This window comes from Lipomyces chichibuensis, assembly GCF_038497645.1.
Source record: "Lipomyces chichibuensis strain CBS 12929 unplaced genomic scaffold V1513scaffold_7, whole genome shotgun sequence".
Classification (NCBI taxonomy): Eukaryota; Fungi; Ascomycota; class Lipomycetes; order Lipomycetales; family Lipomycetaceae; genus Lipomyces; species Lipomyces chichibuensis.
Window position 1 is genome coordinate 281736 of NW_027117459.1, and position 16474 is coordinate 298209.

The window sequence follows — 16474 nt, forward strand, 5'->3', positions numbered from 1 at the left end:
ATCATAAGGTTTGGATGTTCGCGCAGACCACAATCATGTCACATTTGTCACCAGCAGATCACTCAAACCTTACCTGCGCCGCGCGGACACAATTTTCACTCTCCGGTCAACCAACGATTGCGTTAGTCATTCCATTTCGTAGTGTTTATACCCCGAGTCCGACTTTTATATATACATCAGAACATACCGCTTGCATTAGTTATTTTGCTTGAAAGGAAATAATAGGAATTATGTCTACCTTTGGAAAAGTCTTTCGTATGTTTACTATTCCGAGGAGGTAATAAAAGAGTGAAAGCTTACGAACAATAATAGGTGTCACGACTTATGGCGAGTCTCACTGCAAATCAGTGGGTTGCATTGTCGACGGATGCCCACCTGGAATGAAACTTCAGGAAGCAGATATCCAAGTGCAACTAAGCAGACGGCGACCCGGTCAAAGCAATTTGACTACTCCGGTACGTCAATGTTACTCGCCCCTGTTAATCGCCACATTCACTACTAACCCGACCTGATAGAGAAACGAGAAGGATCTAGTCAAGATCCAGTCTGGCACCGAGTTTGGAGTGACGCTGGGAACTCCTATCGGCATGCTCGTCGCCAACGAGGACCAGCGCCCGAATGATTACTCCGACATGAACAACTACCCCCGCCCTTCGCACGCCGACTTCACGTATCTCGAGAAATACGGTGTGAAGGCATCAAGTGGTGGCGGGCGTAGCAGTGCGCGTGAGACTATCGGTCGTGTGGCGGCCGGCTCGATCGCGGAGAAGTATCTCAAGGAAGCTTATGGCGTCGAGATTGTCGCGTTTGTTTCGGCCGTCGGGGACATTTCGATTGACAGGGACCCGTCGAGCGCAGAGTTCCAGAACCTCTTGAACACGATTACGCGAGAGCAGGTTGACGCGGCAGTGCCTATGCGGTGTCCCGTGGAATCCGCCGCGAAGAACATGATCTCGCTCGTGGAGAAATACAAGGCTGAGCAGGATTCCATTGGTGGGGTTGTGACCTGTGTCATCAGAAACGCACCGTCCGGACTCGGTGAACCCGTGTTTGACAAGCTCGAGGCTGAGCTTGCACACGCAATGATGTCTATTCCTGCCACCAAGGGCTTCGAAATTGGATCTGGATTCTCAGGCATCAAGATCCCGGGCTCGAAGCACAACGATCCGTTCTACAAGGATGAGACAACCGGCAAGTTTAGAACGAGGACGAATAATTCAGGAGGTGTCCAAGGCGGTATCACAAACGGCGAAAACATCTATTTCAGCGTGGCTTTCAAGCCACCGGCGACAATTTCCCAGCCACAGGAGACAGCGGCGTACGACGGCAAGGACGGCGTGCTTGCAGCGAAAGGTCGTCATGATCCTAACGTCGTGCCGAGAGCTGTTCCGATCGTGGAATCAATGGCGAGTTTGGTTCTGATGGACGCGTTGATGTTACAGCTGGCTAGAAGCGCGAGCCGAGAGAGGCTGCCGAAGTTGAATGGAAGTGCTTGAATTGCATTGCTAGTGTACAGTGTATAAACATGTGTAATTGGTTTAATGATGGCACAAAAAATGGAGAAATGACGACATATATCCCAATATTCCAAAAAAACTTGATATCGTGAAACTTTATCACTCAAAATTCATTCCCTTTCATTTTCTCCATCTCCTCGTTTCCTACAAGCCATCGCGTCTTTGATGATGTTGAGTTCAATCTCGATAATGATGAATCTGACTTTTCCTCGGCATTTTTTGTATCAGATTCACTTATGTCATCGTCTGGATTGGTAATCCTCAACTTGCCGCGACGCGTTGTGCTGACCAAAACCTGCACCTCCCTGTCCTTAAACAACTCGTAAATGTCGTCATCTTTCTCCACGTCAGTCTTTGGTGACTTTTCGCCGCCGTCAGCACTGATGAGACCGAGTCCAATCAAATGAGCTCCATTACTCCGTCGTCGGAACTTTTGCGGAGCAACACTCCGCCGGTCTCTGCTATCACCAGTCAACTGCGATCCGTTTGTCCATTTCGATGACTGACCAAGCGACTTGAAGCTGCGTAGGCTGCGCCGACCTATTCCAAAAAATGTCGACTCGGAATTCTTATCGACGTCGGAATCGTCGCCGTTTGTCAGACCGCCCCCTGGTGCTGACACCGCGCTATGTAGGGATGTATTAACGGTGGGATCCGCAAGCGCAGATCTGTTCGTGTCGTCATTGTTGAGTGGACCGAATATATCGGAATACTTCTTAATCCATGACTTGCGCCGCTCTTTCCACGTATTAACTGAGCCCACATCGCTCGCACCGTCGCTTTCCGAAAACTTCCTGCTGTGGCCACTCGGTGTGAGAAAGATGCCTTGGTTGGATTCCGGCGTGAGCGGACCGAGTGGACGTGATCGTCTCCGTCGCTTGTACACAAATGCGAATATAGTGACAAGCAGCACAATTGCAGCGATGGCGCTGCTTGTCGAGATCGCAGCTATCGATCCACTTGACAGCTGATCGTGTGAAGATGAAGACGATTGGGATGTGGCGGTGGCTGCCGTCATTATTACAGATTGTGTGTAACTTGAGAGATATGTCCAACTAGATATGTTAAGCAGCACGATTTCTGGATCGGTGCCACTCGTTATTCCGAGCATGATATCGCCAGGTAGCGTGACGGCACCTTGTAGTGTTGGATAATGGTTCACATTGGGTGTAACCCAGGACCAGGCACCATCACCATCCAATAACTCAAGCAATAACAATGTCGGAGTTGCATCTCTCCCATCAACAAGTCCTCCACTGATCACCACTTTAGTGCCAGCTTCGTTCATGGCGAGAATTGGGTCTGTCCGGCTGTCCACTGACGTGCTGTTTTGAACGGTCTTGTAGGACCATGACGAAGCCTCCCATATTGCAAGCTGGTTCATTCCAATCCATCCACCGGCCGCTCTACCGCCGAATAGAATTGTGGCCTGGTCGGTCGTGATAGCTGACGCGTCGCGAAGGGCGACAGGTGGGCTCGCATTGGACGGCACTGTGAACTTGTACATGTCGACGTCGAATGCGAAGAGAGTGTTGTAGTATTCGATCGCGTTTGTCGAAGAATCGCCGCAATAGCCACCAAAAGAGTAAATGAGAGATAGTGACGTTGTGTCTCTGAACAAGACTGAGCCAGCACGATAACTAGGCCCGTTTGCAACTGCAAGGTTTGTCCAGGCATTTGACTGGTTGTCGAACGTCGCAACCTGAACTGTAGACCCACAGGTGCCATAGAAAGCGTATATGATGTTGTCGTGACCGAGAATTATGGACGCGTTGGAAGGTGGTGTTGAGAGCTGGACAATGCTGCCCTTGGAGAGGTTGTCTATTAAAGTTGAGCTTGAGGGTGATACACCATCCGAGATGATGGCTTTATAAAAAGAATTGTCGGTCGTTTGAATATAGTAGTCGCTCGACAGGTGGAACGAATTCGTAGAAGTGCTAGATACCCTGGAAAGGGATGACAGCCTGAGAACCACTACGAAGACTAGGGCCGAAAGCTGCCTCCGCGGAAGAGTTCGCGTTCGAGCCATAGTACTGTGTCAGCGCCACCAGAGTGGAAGTAAGACTGACTGAATATAGAAAATCGCCGCAATGTGAACCCGGAATTTGACGAGCGAGCCGCTGTAGCAGTTTGGAATAATGCTGTGGTAGTCGTCTTACGTACGCGCAGCTAATGCCAATTAGGGCAGTTGGTAAACAGTCATTGGGACTGTCAATATGAGAGCATTCTAGGATACGGGGTAAGGGTCAGAACTGCGACGCGGCGACAGTAAAATGAACCGAGGAATTCTGTTGAAACCGGGTTGGGCAAACTAGGGCTTTGCTTTTTTGCAGAGTCGTCATTGAACCTGTCGGCTCGGCTTCGGCTGCTGGCACATGCACACACTTAAACAGAGAACAAAGACCCACAGCATTGCGATGCGACTAAGAAGCACTGCTGGCAGACGTACATTTTCAGAGTCGACAAGGAATCTACCGAATAAAACTGTAGCAGAAACGGTTTTGCGATCTCATGTATTCCCATCAAATAACCCGTGATAAATATATATATATATATATATATATATATATTAGCTTGCTGTCGCGTAATGTTGCCCATCTGCAGTGCGGTCCACCACGTGTCTCCCATAATGCAGTATCTCGCCAAAATATGGTCATCCACTTAGTCTTCGAGGCAACTCCAGATGGCTATAAGGCTGCTACTTGTCAGCACTATGAGTTATCACAAAACCGAAAGACGGAGTATCTCAGCCAAGGGACATTGCGAGGGGCGTAGCAATTTCATTAAATGAAGCGATGAGATCATGAACTTAAGCACTAGACCTAATACGGCAAGCAGCCTGCCTCATAAGGTTTGGCGTGCTGCGGCGCGCATTAGGACGGCGCACAAGCCTCAGCCAGCTTTCCCGCGACTGGCGCACTGAAACGTGAACCGGCCTTCGAAGTTCTCAAACCAGATCGCAGCTTGCGTGTCGCACAATTTAGCCCTAACCTCCGTGCGACTCAGCGTAGACAGGTTACCGAATTCGCAGATACTGCCGCTTGCTTGATGCGTGTCGCATGTCGCATGTCGCCCGTCGCACATCGCACTTCCTCTCTCGCACCACCGCTCTCGCGACCTCTCTCCTCTTCTTGCCCTCCTGCTTGTCACTTCTATTACTGCTTCCCATTTCCCACGCCTCCCCTCGGTCCGCCAGCCCTGTTCTATCCTGCCGGCTGGCTCTGCGCTTTTCGGCTTTCAGATGCACTTTCTGCCACTGCTCCGCTCGCTCAGGGATCGATCCTCGTCGTCGTCGCATCCCGCCGAGTCGCCCAAAGTCGCCCCCGTCGTGTCGCACGCTGCGATCTCGCCATCCTCCTCTTCTTCCGCGTCGTCCTCGTCCGCGAATTCGACCTCGACCACGTCTTCCGCCTCGTCACCGTCCACTCCGACTAGCGCACATGTTCTGAATGCTGCAGCGGCGTCACTTCGGGTTTCCATGCATCCAAACTCCAACCAAGACGCAGGTGACAACGATCCAGCGTCCTCCTCCTCGACCATCAACACGCCCTACGCAACCGATCCAATTTCCCGGCCGAACATATACTATTCCTTGTCATCATCTTCCTCCACATCTTCTCTCGTCAATGCTGCCCAGGAGCTCACTATAGTATCCACTCCGGCATCCACAACTTCCACAACATCTGCCTCTCTTGCCCAGACACCGACAGCATCCGCGCCTGTGCTCGCATCACTCGTCAAAGAAACTCACTACGTCAACCTTGACTATGACCCAATAAGTGGCCGAAAAATGCTCAACACTTATGAGGTCATACATGAGATTGGCAGAGGACAGCACGGAAAAGTCAAACTTGGCCGTGATCTTACTACCGGTGACTTCGTGGTACGCAGAGAATCTCACCGTACTCGAGCGATTCTTAACTGACCATAATTCTAGGCAATGAAGATAATGAACAGGGCCGGTCGCCCGCGATTGGGCCGCTCTCTGCGCCAAGGTTCGACTCAGGAAGAGAAGATTCGAAGAGAGATAGCCATCCTTAAGAAATGCAACCACCCACACATTGTCCGACTGCGAGAGGTTCTCGACGATGCTTCTAGCAAAAAGATCTTCTTAGTTTTTGAGTACGTCGAACTTGGCGAAATCACATGGCAAAATGATGACGGCACGCCTGCAATGACGATGGACTATTCACGCAGCATATTCCGTGACGTGGTTCTCGGTCTGGAGTATCTGCATTACAAGGGAATAATCCACCGTGATATCAAGCCCGCAAACTTACTCATGACCAGAGAGGGTGTAGTCAAGATTAGTGATTTTGGTGTTAGTTTCATATCAGGATTGAGTGGAGAAGATGACGAGCTTGAGCTCGCTAAGACCGCCGGTACACCCGCATTTTTCGCGCCTGAGCTATGTTACAACGATCCCGACCTGCCTCGGCCGCAAATAACGAATAAAATCGACATATGGGCTTTAGGAGTCACGTTGTTCTGTTTATTATATGGCCGATGCCCATTCACTGCGGACAACGAGTTCGAGCTCTTCAATGTAATTGCTACAGATCCACTCCTGTTTCCAGAGACTCCTAATGTACCAGAATCGGCAAAGAATCTCTTGCGAAATCTTTTAGAAAAGGATCCGGAAAAGAGAATGTCAATTGATGAGATAAAGCGTGATCCGTGGGTGCTAGAGGGTCTAAATCCATCCCAGAAGGAAGAGTTTTTATCAGACGAACTCCTGTCTCGATAAATCTCTGCGAGATGATATTTCCTCATAGACATTCGGAAAGTTGTTATATAGAGCCCTTCGATTCACAGGGATCTCTCTAGTTTAGTCAAAGCACATTTTGGTTTCGGTAGGTTGGTTGGATTTCGGTCAAGGGTACATATTTTATTGGCATGTCATCGTATATATCGGCATATAGTATAATGAGGGTTACAGTATTTTTTTTCGAGCGGTTGTGGGTTCGAGTTTTATCGCCATCCAAAAAAAATGAAAAAGAAACCTATTTCCGTGTGGTATGGCTTTGGTTATTGGTTTAGTTCTATAAATAATTCATATATGTGATGTCATTTTGGTTTTGATATAGAACTTACATATACATATTCGTTTTGCTTTTCCTAATTCTGATGACGGCAGCTCTATGTTTTTGCCGTATGTGATATGCTTATTTTGTGTATAGATATTCTTTTGTAGCAGTGTGGTATGGCTTACACCTGTATCTCTCTCGTTCACCTTTGACTCATTTACCTTGCTGATGGCGTTTTAATTTTTGATTGCAACAGTTTGATGTAATGGTATAATATACATATGACTTATGAACAAGGTGCGCCATTGAGGATTGCCGTGAACGACTTCCATGTATAGAATAACACATGCGTATAATTTGCACGTAACCTTGAAAACGACGCCTCATTCGCCACGCTAAAAACAAATATTTACACACAATGGACAGCTTTCCTTTTACCGTCGACGATTCGCTTGATATCGTTATACTGTGATTTATCTTCCAACCACATTCGTTCCTGCTCAATGTACCACTCAGGAAGCGATTCAACTGGAAATAGCGACAGGTCATATTGCCCGTGAGGCTCGTCGCCAGTACTACCAGCACAAGTTTCTATGACCAGGCCGTCCCTCTTCACTACCCCCATTGTTTTGCCCACATTCTCGGTGGAATCAAGCAATCGGAGTCTCGGAATCGAAAATTTTCCCAAATCAACTAATTCGATGTATAATTCGTATAAATACTGTGACCGGTCGAATGACATTTCGCGGTATTCGTTGATAATTGACGATAAATTCCAATGCTGCAGCTTTCGTAACACGCCGATAAATGTACATGATCTATGCCCATGACCGGTGTTAGTAATCGCCAACAATGGACGGTAGAGAAAAATTTAAATTTGCATACAAATCGATAATTAGGAGTGGATAATATCTCGTGTTTAGTACGTATGACAGACTTCTTTGCACGACGGCATCAGGCAACAATTTCCATTCTTCCTCCGAGATTTTCCACGCCGGAAGTTGCATGTGTGTCTATCATTCGAGTCAGCATTCGATCATTCGATAGTGGATGAAGTACGGACACATACGATTTTGATGTTATGCTCCCGGGCGAAAAGCTCAACTGCCGGCGACGGCTTTTCTTGACTTATTGACAGAATTGTATTGAGCGACAGTGTCTGCAGGAACGGGAAATTGAGCGGGTCGATTTCAGTACATCGATCTATTGCCCGATTAGCATGTACTCTCATACTAGTGGTCACATCACGCACATGGGAAACGGAAGACTTACAGATATTCTCTTCGACAATACCGAATAGCTCAGGAGGGGCGAGCATCGTTATAACTTCGAGCTCGCGAGTCAGTAACCGACACCTCCTGGCTGATCCAGGGAGCTATATCGCTGGTGTTCTTGCTGTTAACCCAGAATTTAGAGCTCTTGCTAACAAATGAAAGCTGTAGCCCGGTTGGGCCTTGGTTCAACTCACTTTTCATATGCATATTAAACTTGCATAAACCGAACTGACTTAATAAGTGGTTCAACAAGTAACAACACCATCAAACCCTACTTGTCTATCGTTCATAGGGCTTTGCGCGAAGCCCTTTAAACAAACTAATTTTTCAACACGGTCTTAAAACTTTTTCCTTTTTTCTTTTCAGAGTCTTCTCGCTCAAAAAATTGCATTCGAAGCTTACTACCGAAAGCATGTAGAAGGGGGATGGATATTATTCATTCCTTCTTTTGCATGCTTTTTATATGCTTTGGGGAAAGGTAGTTGCATTGTTCTGGGTACTTGTACTTGATGGTTTGATTCAGTAAGCTAACATGAATATAGTCTCCGGTCAATCGGGTTGTCTCAATGAGATAAAAAGTGGAAACGCACGGACTTAAAACTCCGCTCGTAATTCGAATCTAACGTTTTCCTAGCCGTCGCAACGGCTCACGATACTTTGGCTCGCCCAAAGCAGAGATGTTGCGTCATTTTCGGCTATTGGAAACCGTCTGGATGTTCGTTGTCCCGCCAAATGCAGTCCTTCGGGTCTGTGTTTGTTCGACGCTGTTGAATTTCGCCTTTGCGACCACGGGTTGGTAATTCCCGGTTTCGCTGCGTGCGGAAGCCCGGGGGGGTATCACACTCGTTTGGTAATCATAGTTATGCAATTCAAATCGACGTTTGTCTTCGTTTCTTGGAGGCATGGTGTCGGTTAGAACCCAATGGAGCTTATTCTTGAAGCGAGGAGACTTCTTTCTTTTTTTCAGAGTCCTGAATACTTGAATCTCGCGCGATGTGTTAACAGACGCGGATTGGAAGTTGGTATAGTCGAATATACCAGACTCGCACATCCCAGAAAGAATTTGTCCTTTGTTGCTTCTTGTGATTTCTCCCGAATTCTTGTGGTTATCTCTGTTATTCGTAGGAAAAGATGCTATTTCCTGATTTCTTCTTTAATATGATGAGACATTATTGCAAACATAGAGTCAAGCTCCAAGAGATTCTATATCTCAAAGACGAGAGTTGCATAATTCACTCTGATTTCTTCTCCTCCCTATTTATTTTTATTTGCTGCAATAGATAGTGTTGGAAGTTATATTAAGAATTCTGAATCAATAAAAATGAATAGTATACAAAAGGTTTTCATAACATCTGTTGTGACGATTCTGGCTTCAAATCTATCATGATCGTTCAATGACTTTACAGCGAACATATCCACAAAACCTAAATGATTAAACATGCAACCATACGCAATAATCAAACGTTGAATTGATTCCCAGCTGTATAACAATCACCTGAAAAACTGCGGTGGGTTCAAAGCATTATGAATAAAAAAATCACGAGAAACACGTAATGTAATACAATTATAAAACGTAATAAAGTAGCTAATAATTGCACCAAGGTGTAATCATATACCGTCATTCAACACGATCATGTGTCATATCGACTGCACTAGCATGTCATACCGCAAACCGTAGCGATTCTCTATCCTTATCGCTAGCCAAAATACTGTGAATTGTAAACTACTTATTCAATCTTCCAATGCCTAGTTAACGTGTCCCCCCGCGACTCTTTGCCGTATATAGTCTCAGACGCATATAAGCCTAACGTGACGGCACAATTAACCCACGACCACAACTGCCAGCTCTCGACCTCCAGTCCCAGCAAGTTCGTCGTCTTGGACAGGTACCCGAAATGCTGCATTAATAGATGAGAATACACCGCGATCAGCACAACGGGCATGTACGCCGTAACAAAAGGCGTGAAGCCTGTACTTTTGTCGTCAAACTCGTCGTCATCGTCTAAAATGGCCGAGTCCTCGTGATTCGCAGCAGTATGATTGGTATGGTTATTGCGGCGAATCGAGGGCCTGTTCTCCTTACCGACCGGTTCTCGCAGCGCCGGTATAATAAGCGTCGTCGCAAACAGAACTAAAAGGCGGTACGCGAGCGAGACGACGATGGACGGCGTGATAGTCGACATGGCTGCCAAAATGAAGTCGAATGTGGTGGAGAAACTGCCCGGAACTGTCGACGCCAGAGAAGAGACAATTGTTGCATAGCTTTCTACGATTATTGGAGGAAAAGGAGGGAAGGCTGGCTTTTCAATTGCCTCGACATTGGCGTGTGTCGGCTGGAAATCAGTAAATGTTTCATACAGGCTAAGATCCATTCGTTAGTTTTCAATGCGCAAATCTCTCGACACAATATAGCATACCAATAAACCATATACGCAAACAATAAGCTTGATTCGATGAGATTACCCTTCTTAGATACGATTCCATATCCGCCCAGGAACGTAGTACATGTGAGTACAACGCCGATCAATGTCGCGTTCCCCATTCCGATGGTAATTGGGAATGTGTATATCCTGTAAAGATAATAGAACGTGCCGGATATTATACTGCCAGAGGCAACTAAAAACACAATCTGGAAAACGTCATCAGTGCGGGTAATGACACTAAGAGATTAAACGAGGTACCTACCGTCCATAAATCAGAATTCCGTTTTACAAGCCACCTGCTGATCTGACCTGTTGCCTGGATCACAAGCAGCGTGCAGAACCCCTCCAGTATTGTAAATCCCGCTGTCGAATTCTGTAAGAAAAACTGCCATGGCACAAGGATCCGGTTCCATATTGGAAACGTGTGTTTGGGGTCAGAGTAAATGTTGAGGAACATGATGAACAGTGAAGGGATAATCACATGTTGCGAGTAGTATACAACGTGGGTGATAATGCTGAATTTTGTATTTCGACCTATTAGACGAATAGTGGCCATAGAAAAGTAAAAGACGGCAAGCGTCAACGTAAATGCCTGCATGAGTCCACCAATTAGCTATTTGATCTGTCTGCATGACATAGGTTCGGTAACTTACCAGCCCACACTCTTCACCGCCTACATCAAACGCCAACGGTATAGTAAGGATTATGAGAGAAAGGTAGATGGCATTGGTGAAGATATTGAAGCCTGTCCAAAAGGAATACATGCGAATCAATGCGCTCTGGCAAGAAGGATACTTGCCAAAGTCTTCTTTTTTCCTTTCTGTGATCTCCGCTATGCTGTCTTCGATTTGCAGCAGAAAAATTACCCCACCAAAGGATCACTCACCGACGGGCGGTTCCGATCTGGAAGATTATTTATGAATGGTAATCGAACGGGTCGTACTTTGTTCGTACCAGCCTTGTTATGGCGAGAGAATCAGAAAGTCTTTACTGGAAACCCCGCACGAGGTTTCGATGCCCGTCTAACACTGTCCGGAGCCGCGTATTGAGATCAGAGATACTGATTAGTTGCCGTCCGGGTTGGTTTAACATAAGAAATACACAGAGATTCTCTAGAATAGCTAGTATTTCATCTGCCAGCGTCAGGTCAGATCGACGTTCGCTAAGGCAAGAATCAAATAGCAAAGTTCAAACTTTACAGGCCTAAGCTGCCCTAACCGCGTACCCATTTACGCGGATACAGCTCATGAAGATATTAACGTCTAAGTTACTACCGCAACGACTTCCGACATTTTACAATCCAGTAACTGATTCAGCAGAGGGCATCTAGAACCTTGCGGGATTGCCTTGTTTCTTGGCTATCGCCACACTTGGTAGCTCTGCGCTCTACTGGCTCGTAACCAAAGGATTTCTCTAATAAATGCATTATTATCCGATAATAATGACAACTAATGTTTTAAACTACATAAACAATAAAGCATTTAAACACATTATGAAATCACCGCCGTCCGCTTCAAACCGTTGAACAACTCCATCTGCGTCTTGATGGTGTTACTTAGGTATACGACAAGCAAAATATCTTGCAGGTGCGAATTGAATAGCTTCTCCAACTCGTCTGCATCGATCTTAGGCGCCTGGCTGAGGTTTGCGACCAAGAATTTGCCAATCGCAACATTGCCTGGCGTGGTGCCGTCCTGTACGGAGGACACATAGGCGCTGACACGATCCAACATAGCGATGACTTCTTCAATCGATTTTTCGAGGCTGGCGATATCGCTGATAATCGATGTGTCTCGGCTCTCGTTGTTCTTCGCACTTGCAACCAATTCGACTATAGGCTTGTTAGCATTGGACGCCAAATAATTGACATCAGTTGGGAATACGCACGGCCACTGCGTTCACTCTCGGAGTACCGCAGCTCATTTGGGACTGGAACAAACAAGCAGCTTTCAGAGATCTTGTCTGGTAAAACACCGACGTTGGTAGAGATGTATGTCTTAATAGATATGTCGGATGAAGGGTCAGCCTGCATCGTGAGGTGCACAGCGGGATAAGGATATGTGCCATCAGACACAGACGAGTAAAAGTTCTGGATCAATGCGCTGAAAGCATTAAGCTCTAATGATGTCGCGTACCTGCCCTCAATTAATATGATATCTACTAAATGTAGACTGCAATTTAGCTCACCATCCGACTAAGATCTCTTTTGGGTTCGCTTTGTGATACAAGTTGTACATTGTCTTGTGGTATTCCATATCAATTTCAACCTGTGCGCGTTATTTTCTGATCTTCACGACAACGCCTATATGCAAGCAGTATCATACCTGAGCAGCAGACTCGATGTGAGGAACTGCGAACGCGCTTCTTATTTCAATCTCCGTGCCGTCTTCCGATCGCTGTCCTAGAAGTGTGCCAATAACTCTCTCTTGTCCCTCGTTTCTGCGCAAAGTATGGTCTAGGATTGAAAACAATGACTAGCTAAATCAGTGTCTACTCTTTAACGCTGCGTAAAGTAATTCTTACCTGTGGATGTATTATAATATTCAAAGGAGTCGGCGTGCTGCTAGCGTGCGCAGTCATCATACTAGCAGGCTTGCTAAGATGGAGGAATGACCCATAATTCGACATTATACTGATTATATCGCACAGTATCACTTAAATTAAATTTATACAATCAATCCTTGAACAAAATCCAGTTAATTTTGCAAGCCGGCGTTAAGATCCGCGAGTTAAAATCGATTTCGGTTTGATATTGAGTCAATATTTGGGGTTCGTCTAGAAAATTTTTGTGTCTGTGGCTTAAAGGTGTCCCGACGCCACAGTTAAACTTGTCGATGCGCATCAGCCACAGTTCCCCGAGCCCTCACTAGAGATTTAACCAGCGCCGCACGAAGCGAAACTCTCAAAATCGAAATTTTGTTTTTACTCATAAGCATAAATTTTCGGTCGGGAACAGTCCAGTTAGTATTACTGTATAGTGTCAAGGAATGACTGGTACAAAGTAGTAGCGACATGACTAAGAAGGCAGCAACGAAAGGAGGTAAAGCTGTTTCCAAAGGCACTTCGGGAGCAACCCAGTCAAGAGTCAGGGAGGAATCCACGAACATTTCGAGAGATGGCGACGACCAGATCGAGATAAAGCCAGAGAGGGAGGAAGAAGATGCCAGTGATATTGAGCATGGAAATGAGTTAGATGAAGAAGGAGAGGAAGAAAGCGACTCTAGTGATCCTTTTCATTATCATTTTGCCAATCCCAAGGAGGAATTGTTGAAGAGGATGGTGAATAATGCTCAGGCCAAACAATGGACAACAGAAAAAATTAATCCTACTGCAATTGCCGATGGAGAACCGGCAACGCATATTTTGAGTCGGCAGCGTCCAGGATCATTGACTTTTAATGAGGAGATCAACAGTTCAGATACCACTTTGGACGCTTTGAAGGTGGGCCAATTCTGCTCTTTTTTGGATATTCGTACAGCTAGCTAACATGCTATCGACAGGTTAAAAGAAGGCTAGTCTCACCATTCCAGGAGGTGAATAAAAAGCACAGTTCAGAGGGTATATATATATGAATATCATGAGTCATGGACTATTCCTGACAGACGCAGGTGAAATATTTTCTAAGTTACAGAAATCTCTGCTTCGTCCGATATTTTCGAACGAAGACCTTCTTTTTGCTCCTCGATCTATGTCAAATGCCCAAGAGATCCAGAACATTTATTCGCTGCATGCGCTTAATCACATTTTTAAGTAAGTGATCTCATTCGATATTGTTTTAGACGCGCTGCTAATGTTGTAGGACACGAGACACGGTTCTGAAAGACAATGCGCGACTATCGAAACTGCAACACTCCGATCTGACCTCCTTAGAATTGCGCGATCAGGGCTTCACACGGCCAAAGGTTCTAGTAATCCTGCCTACTCGCAACTGCTGCCATCACTTTGTCGAGACGATAATCCGATTATCAGGCACTTCACAGCAAGAGAACTTAAAGCGTTTCAAAACAACATATTACTCAAATGTGACTCTGCCAAAGACGAAACCCGAGGATTTCAGACAATTATTTGCGGGAGTCAACGATGACAATTTCAGACTTGGCATGAAGTTCACGAGAAAGACACTGAAATTATTCACGGAGTTTTATAATTCCGATCTCATTATCGCTAGTCCGTTAGGTCTCCGTCTTGCCATAGGTGATAAAACGTATGTTTCTGTTCAATATCTTTGGCCTTGTCATATCGCTGACAGTGCACAGGGATAAAAAACGTGACTTTGACTTTCTCAGTTCCATTGAAGTTGTGATTGTCGACCAAGCGTCAGCTATCACAATGCAGAACTGGGACCACATGATACAAATTTTCAGCCATCTCAATCTTATCCCCAAGGACCCACATGGGTGCGACTTTAGCCGGATACGAAACTGGTATTTGGATAGCGAAGCAAAGTACTTACGGCAAACACTTGTGTTCGCAGAGTTTATTACCCCGGAGATTAATGCCTTGTTTTCGCATCATATGCACAATGTTGGTGGAAAAGTCAAATTTCGTCCAGTATATAGCGGAGTTTTGACTGATATTGGAGCGAAATTGGATCATGTATGTGAAAGCGGTGTTGTAGATGACTAAGGTGCCTAACGCATTTCAGGTTTTTATGAAGTTCTATTCTTCCTCGCCGCAAGAAGACCCAGACAAACGCTTTAAATACTTTACAGCAAAGGCTCTTCCATCCCTCATGCGCACGACGTCAGCCTCCTCTTCTGGTACTCTGATCTTTGTCCCGTCCTACGTCGACTATGTTCGAATTCGAAACTACATGGAGCAAGAATATCAGGTCAACTTGAAGCTTGGCGCAAGCGGGTTCAGTTTTTCTGCGATTAATGAGTATTCTTCCGTTTCTGATGTCACGCGGCAAAGAGCTCTGTTTAAGGATGGTCAAAACAAAGTCATTTTGTACACGGAGAGACTGCATCATTTCCGACGGTACGACATCAAAGGAGCGGAGACGATTTTTATGTACGGTTTACCAGAAAATCCGACATTCTACGTTGAAATAGTCAGATTCCTCCTGCAGAGTGTCAGTGATGGACGAGCCAATAAGGCGGCTATCTCGGTAAAATCTATGTTTTCAAAATGGGACGCTTTGAAGTTGGAAAGAATCGTGGGGTCTTCAAGAGTAGCTAAGATGTGTGCTGGATCTGGCGAGATTTTTGAATTCTCGTGATGCATTTCAAGCATTTGTACTATTATGACATGAAATCGCATTTTTTTGGTGGTTCTGGCAGATTTTATTAGACCAAGACCTTGGTTGGTCTCGCCCAAACAATATAATTTCAAAATAGATGTTGCGGTCCCATCATACTATGTACAGCAAATAACTCCTAGAATCCGAGGTTTAACTGACTGTATATACTTTACAAATAATCGTGGCTTGCTAATGTGACCATGCATCGACCTCTTCCACTTCTTGTATTACTATACTATTACATCCAATACGGCGGACTTTCCTCTATTTCAATTGGTTATAGTTTTACTGAGTGAAAAGCGAAAACTAAATACTAAATTAGTACCCATTCCTCATCACACGTCAAGTCCCAACTTACCGCCATGATAATACAACATATGGAGACATACGGGCTAAGCCGTTCACCTATCCGCGCAGCTTTCCAGAATATGCCCAAAACACTAAATCCATAGTTAACATAAAAAAACAACAACATGATAGCGGTGTTAAGTAGGAAACTTTAAGATTCTGGGACCACGTACCCATGTCTATTCCGATTCATTATTGCGGGAATAACTTGGTGCGCGTAAGTAGCTGTGCATATCAAGAGCAGAATCACTAATAGTAGCGACTGGAAGTTGAATAAGGCGGACTGTATATATATATATATATATCAGCATTTATTATTAGTTCAAATCCGCAAGCGGCAGCTAATGACAGGGGCTGAACGTACCATGATGCCGTGCCTGTGGAGTTAACGAGGCCAGCGTCGATGATCGCACAGTGAACACCAAATAATCGCCGGATTATATCACTTATTCTCCCCGCGGGATTGAATTGAATTGTTTGCCAATTAAGTTGCTTGGGCTGGGCTCGAACAAAAGTGGTGGAGAGTGAGGATGAGTTGTGAGACACTCTTATGTTAGCACGAAGACCTTACTTTTACAGCTGCAGCGTTGCGCCGATTTGGCTTCCCTGTCCCAGCAAACAGATTCTTTCGGACATTTTGTTT

General features: G+C 45.6%; 8 protein-coding genes across 8 annotated transcripts; 3 read left to right on the forward strand and 5 right to left on the reverse strand.

Moving 5' to 3' along the window:
• Positions 1-114: 114 nt before the first annotated feature.
• Positions 115-1579, forward strand: V1513DRAFT_440717 (chorismate synthase). Its single transcript, XM_066897404.1, has 3 exons — positions 115-255; positions 313-455; positions 516-1579. The coding sequence occupies exons 1-3, from the start codon at positions 231-233 to the stop codon at positions 1494-1496; spliced, it is 1149 nt and encodes a 382-aa protein (XP_066754873.1). The 5' UTR covers positions 115-230; the 3' UTR covers positions 1497-1579.
• On the reverse strand, positions 1485-3753 carry V1513DRAFT_440718 (uncharacterized protein). Its single transcript, XM_066897405.1, has one exon. It carries the CDS (start codon positions 3544-3546, stop codon positions 1621-1623), a length of 1926 nt encoding a protein of 641 aa, XP_066754874.1. The 5' UTR covers positions 3547-3753; the 3' UTR covers positions 1485-1620.
• A 1242-nt stretch (positions 3754-4995) lies between these two features.
• V1513DRAFT_376390 (kinase-like domain-containing protein) lies at positions 4996-6264 on the forward strand (the record flags this gene model as incomplete). The annotated part of the gene is made up of 2 exons (XM_066894927.1): positions 4996-5400; positions 5455-6264. 2 exons carry the CDS (start codon positions 4996-4998, stop codon positions 6262-6264), a joined length of 1215 nt encoding a protein of 404 aa, XP_066754875.1.
• A 435-nt stretch (positions 6265-6699) lies between these two features.
• V1513DRAFT_440721 (tyrosine phosphatase family-domain-containing protein) lies at positions 6700-8028 on the reverse strand. The gene is made up of 4 exons (XM_066897406.1): positions 7817-8028; positions 7614-7747; positions 7430-7557; positions 6700-7362 (listed from the first exon to the last, which is right to left on the reverse strand). The coding sequence occupies exons 1-4, from the start codon at positions 7860-7862 to the stop codon at positions 6954-6956; spliced, it is 717 nt and encodes a 238-aa protein (XP_066754876.1). The 5' UTR covers positions 7863-8028; the 3' UTR covers positions 6700-6953.
• Positions 8029-9545: 1517 nt separating this feature from the next.
• On the reverse strand, positions 9546-11005 carry V1513DRAFT_457466 (uncharacterized protein; the record flags this gene model as incomplete). Its single annotated transcript, XM_066899625.1, has 4 exons — positions 9546-10179; positions 10236-10447; positions 10504-10833; positions 10895-11005. 4 exons carry the CDS (start codon positions 11003-11005, stop codon positions 9546-9548), a joined length of 1287 nt encoding a protein of 428 aa, XP_066754877.1.
• A 644-nt stretch (positions 11006-11649) lies between these two features.
• V1513DRAFT_440727 (JAB1/Mov34/MPN/PAD-1 ubiquitin protease-domain-containing protein) lies at positions 11650-13001 on the reverse strand. The gene is made up of 5 exons (XM_066897407.1): positions 12765-13001; positions 12566-12715; positions 12429-12508; positions 12129-12376; positions 11650-12072 (listed from the first exon to the last, which is right to left on the reverse strand). Exons 1-5 carry the CDS (start codon positions 12867-12869, stop codon positions 11732-11734), a joined length of 924 nt encoding a protein of 307 aa, XP_066754878.1. The 5' UTR covers positions 12870-13001; the 3' UTR covers positions 11650-11731.
• Positions 13002-13168: 167 nt separating this feature from the next.
• Positions 13169-15590, forward strand: V1513DRAFT_440729 (uncharacterized protein). Its single transcript, XM_066897408.1, has 6 exons — positions 13169-13682; positions 13742-13799; positions 13850-13991; positions 14041-14445; positions 14498-14837; positions 14887-15590. Exons 1-6 carry the CDS (start codon positions 13254-13256, stop codon positions 15460-15462), a joined length of 1950 nt encoding a protein of 649 aa, XP_066754879.1. The 5' UTR covers positions 13169-13253; the 3' UTR covers positions 15463-15590.
• V1513DRAFT_440733 (uncharacterized protein) lies at positions 15509-16390 on the reverse strand. The gene is made up of 4 exons (XM_066897409.1): positions 16196-16390; positions 16005-16114; positions 15842-15923; positions 15509-15789 (listed from the first exon to the last, which is right to left on the reverse strand). The coding sequence occupies exons 1-4, from the start codon at positions 16196-16198 to the stop codon at positions 15769-15771; spliced, it is 216 nt and encodes a 71-aa protein (XP_066754880.1). The 5' UTR covers positions 16199-16390; the 3' UTR covers positions 15509-15768.
• Positions 16391-16474: the final 84 nt, after the last annotated feature.

Excerpts from the sequence above, each read along its gene's own strand:
- V1513DRAFT_440717 (XM_066897404.1), top strand. The coding sequence starts at position 231 with ATGTCTACCTTTGGAAAAGTCTTTC. Across the intron at positions 256-312 it reads TACCTTTGGAAAAGTCTTTC|GTGTCACGACTTATGGCGAG; the intron begins GTATGTTTACTA and ends GAACAATAATAG. Across the intron at positions 456-515 it reads AAAGCAATTTGACTACTCCG|AGAAACGAGAAGGATCTAGT; the intron begins GTACGTCAATGT and ends CCGACCTGATAG.
- V1513DRAFT_440727 (XM_066897407.1), bottom strand. The coding sequence starts at position 12,869 with ATGTCGAATTATGGGTCATTCCTCCATCTTAGCAAGCCTGCTAGTATG. Across the intron at positions 12,716-12,764 it reads ATATTATAATACATCCACAG|TCATTGTTTTCAATCCTAGA; the intron begins GTAAGAATTACT and ends TGATTTAGCTAG. Across the intron at positions 12,377-12,428 it reads AAAGAGATCTTAGTCGGATG|GTACGCGACATCATTAGAGC; the intron begins GTGAGCTAAATT and ends AATTGAGGGCAG.
- V1513DRAFT_440729 (XM_066897408.1), top strand. The coding sequence starts at position 13,254 with ATGACTAAGAAGGCAGCAACGAAAGGAGGTAAAGCTGTTTCCAAAGGC. Across the intron at positions 13,992-14,040 it reads GCGCTTAATCACATTTTTAA|GACACGAGACACGGTTCTGA; the intron begins GTAAGTGATCTC and ends CTAATGTTGTAG. Across the intron at positions 14,446-14,497 it reads CTTGCCATAGGTGATAAAAC|GGATAAAAAACGTGACTTTG; the intron begins GTATGTTTCTGT and ends GACAGTGCACAG.
- V1513DRAFT_440721 (XM_066897406.1), bottom strand. The coding sequence starts at position 7,862 with ATGCTCGCCCCTCCTGAGCTATTCGGTATTGTCGAAGAGAATATCT. Across the intron at positions 7,558-7,613 it reads GGGAGCATAACATCAAAATC|ACACACATGCAACTTCCGGC; the intron begins GTATGTGTCCGT and ends CTCGAATGATAG. Across the intron at positions 7,363-7,429 it reads CCACTCCTAATTATCGATTT|ATCATGTACATTTATCGGCG; the intron begins GTATGCAAATTT and ends TCATGGGCATAG.
- V1513DRAFT_440718 (XM_066897405.1), bottom strand. The coding sequence starts at position 3,546 with ATGGCTCGAACGCGAACTCTTCCGCGGAGGCAGCTTTCGGCCCTAGTC.
- V1513DRAFT_440733 (XM_066897409.1), bottom strand. Across the intron at positions 15,924-16,004 it reads ATGAATCGGAATAGACATGG|TGTTTTGGGCATATTCTGGA; the intron begins GTACGTGGTCCC and ends CTATGGATTTAG. Across the intron at positions 15,790-15,841 it reads TATGTTGTATTATCATGGCG|TTTTCGCTTTTCACTCAGTA; the intron begins GTAAGTTGGGAC and ends TTTAGTATTTAG.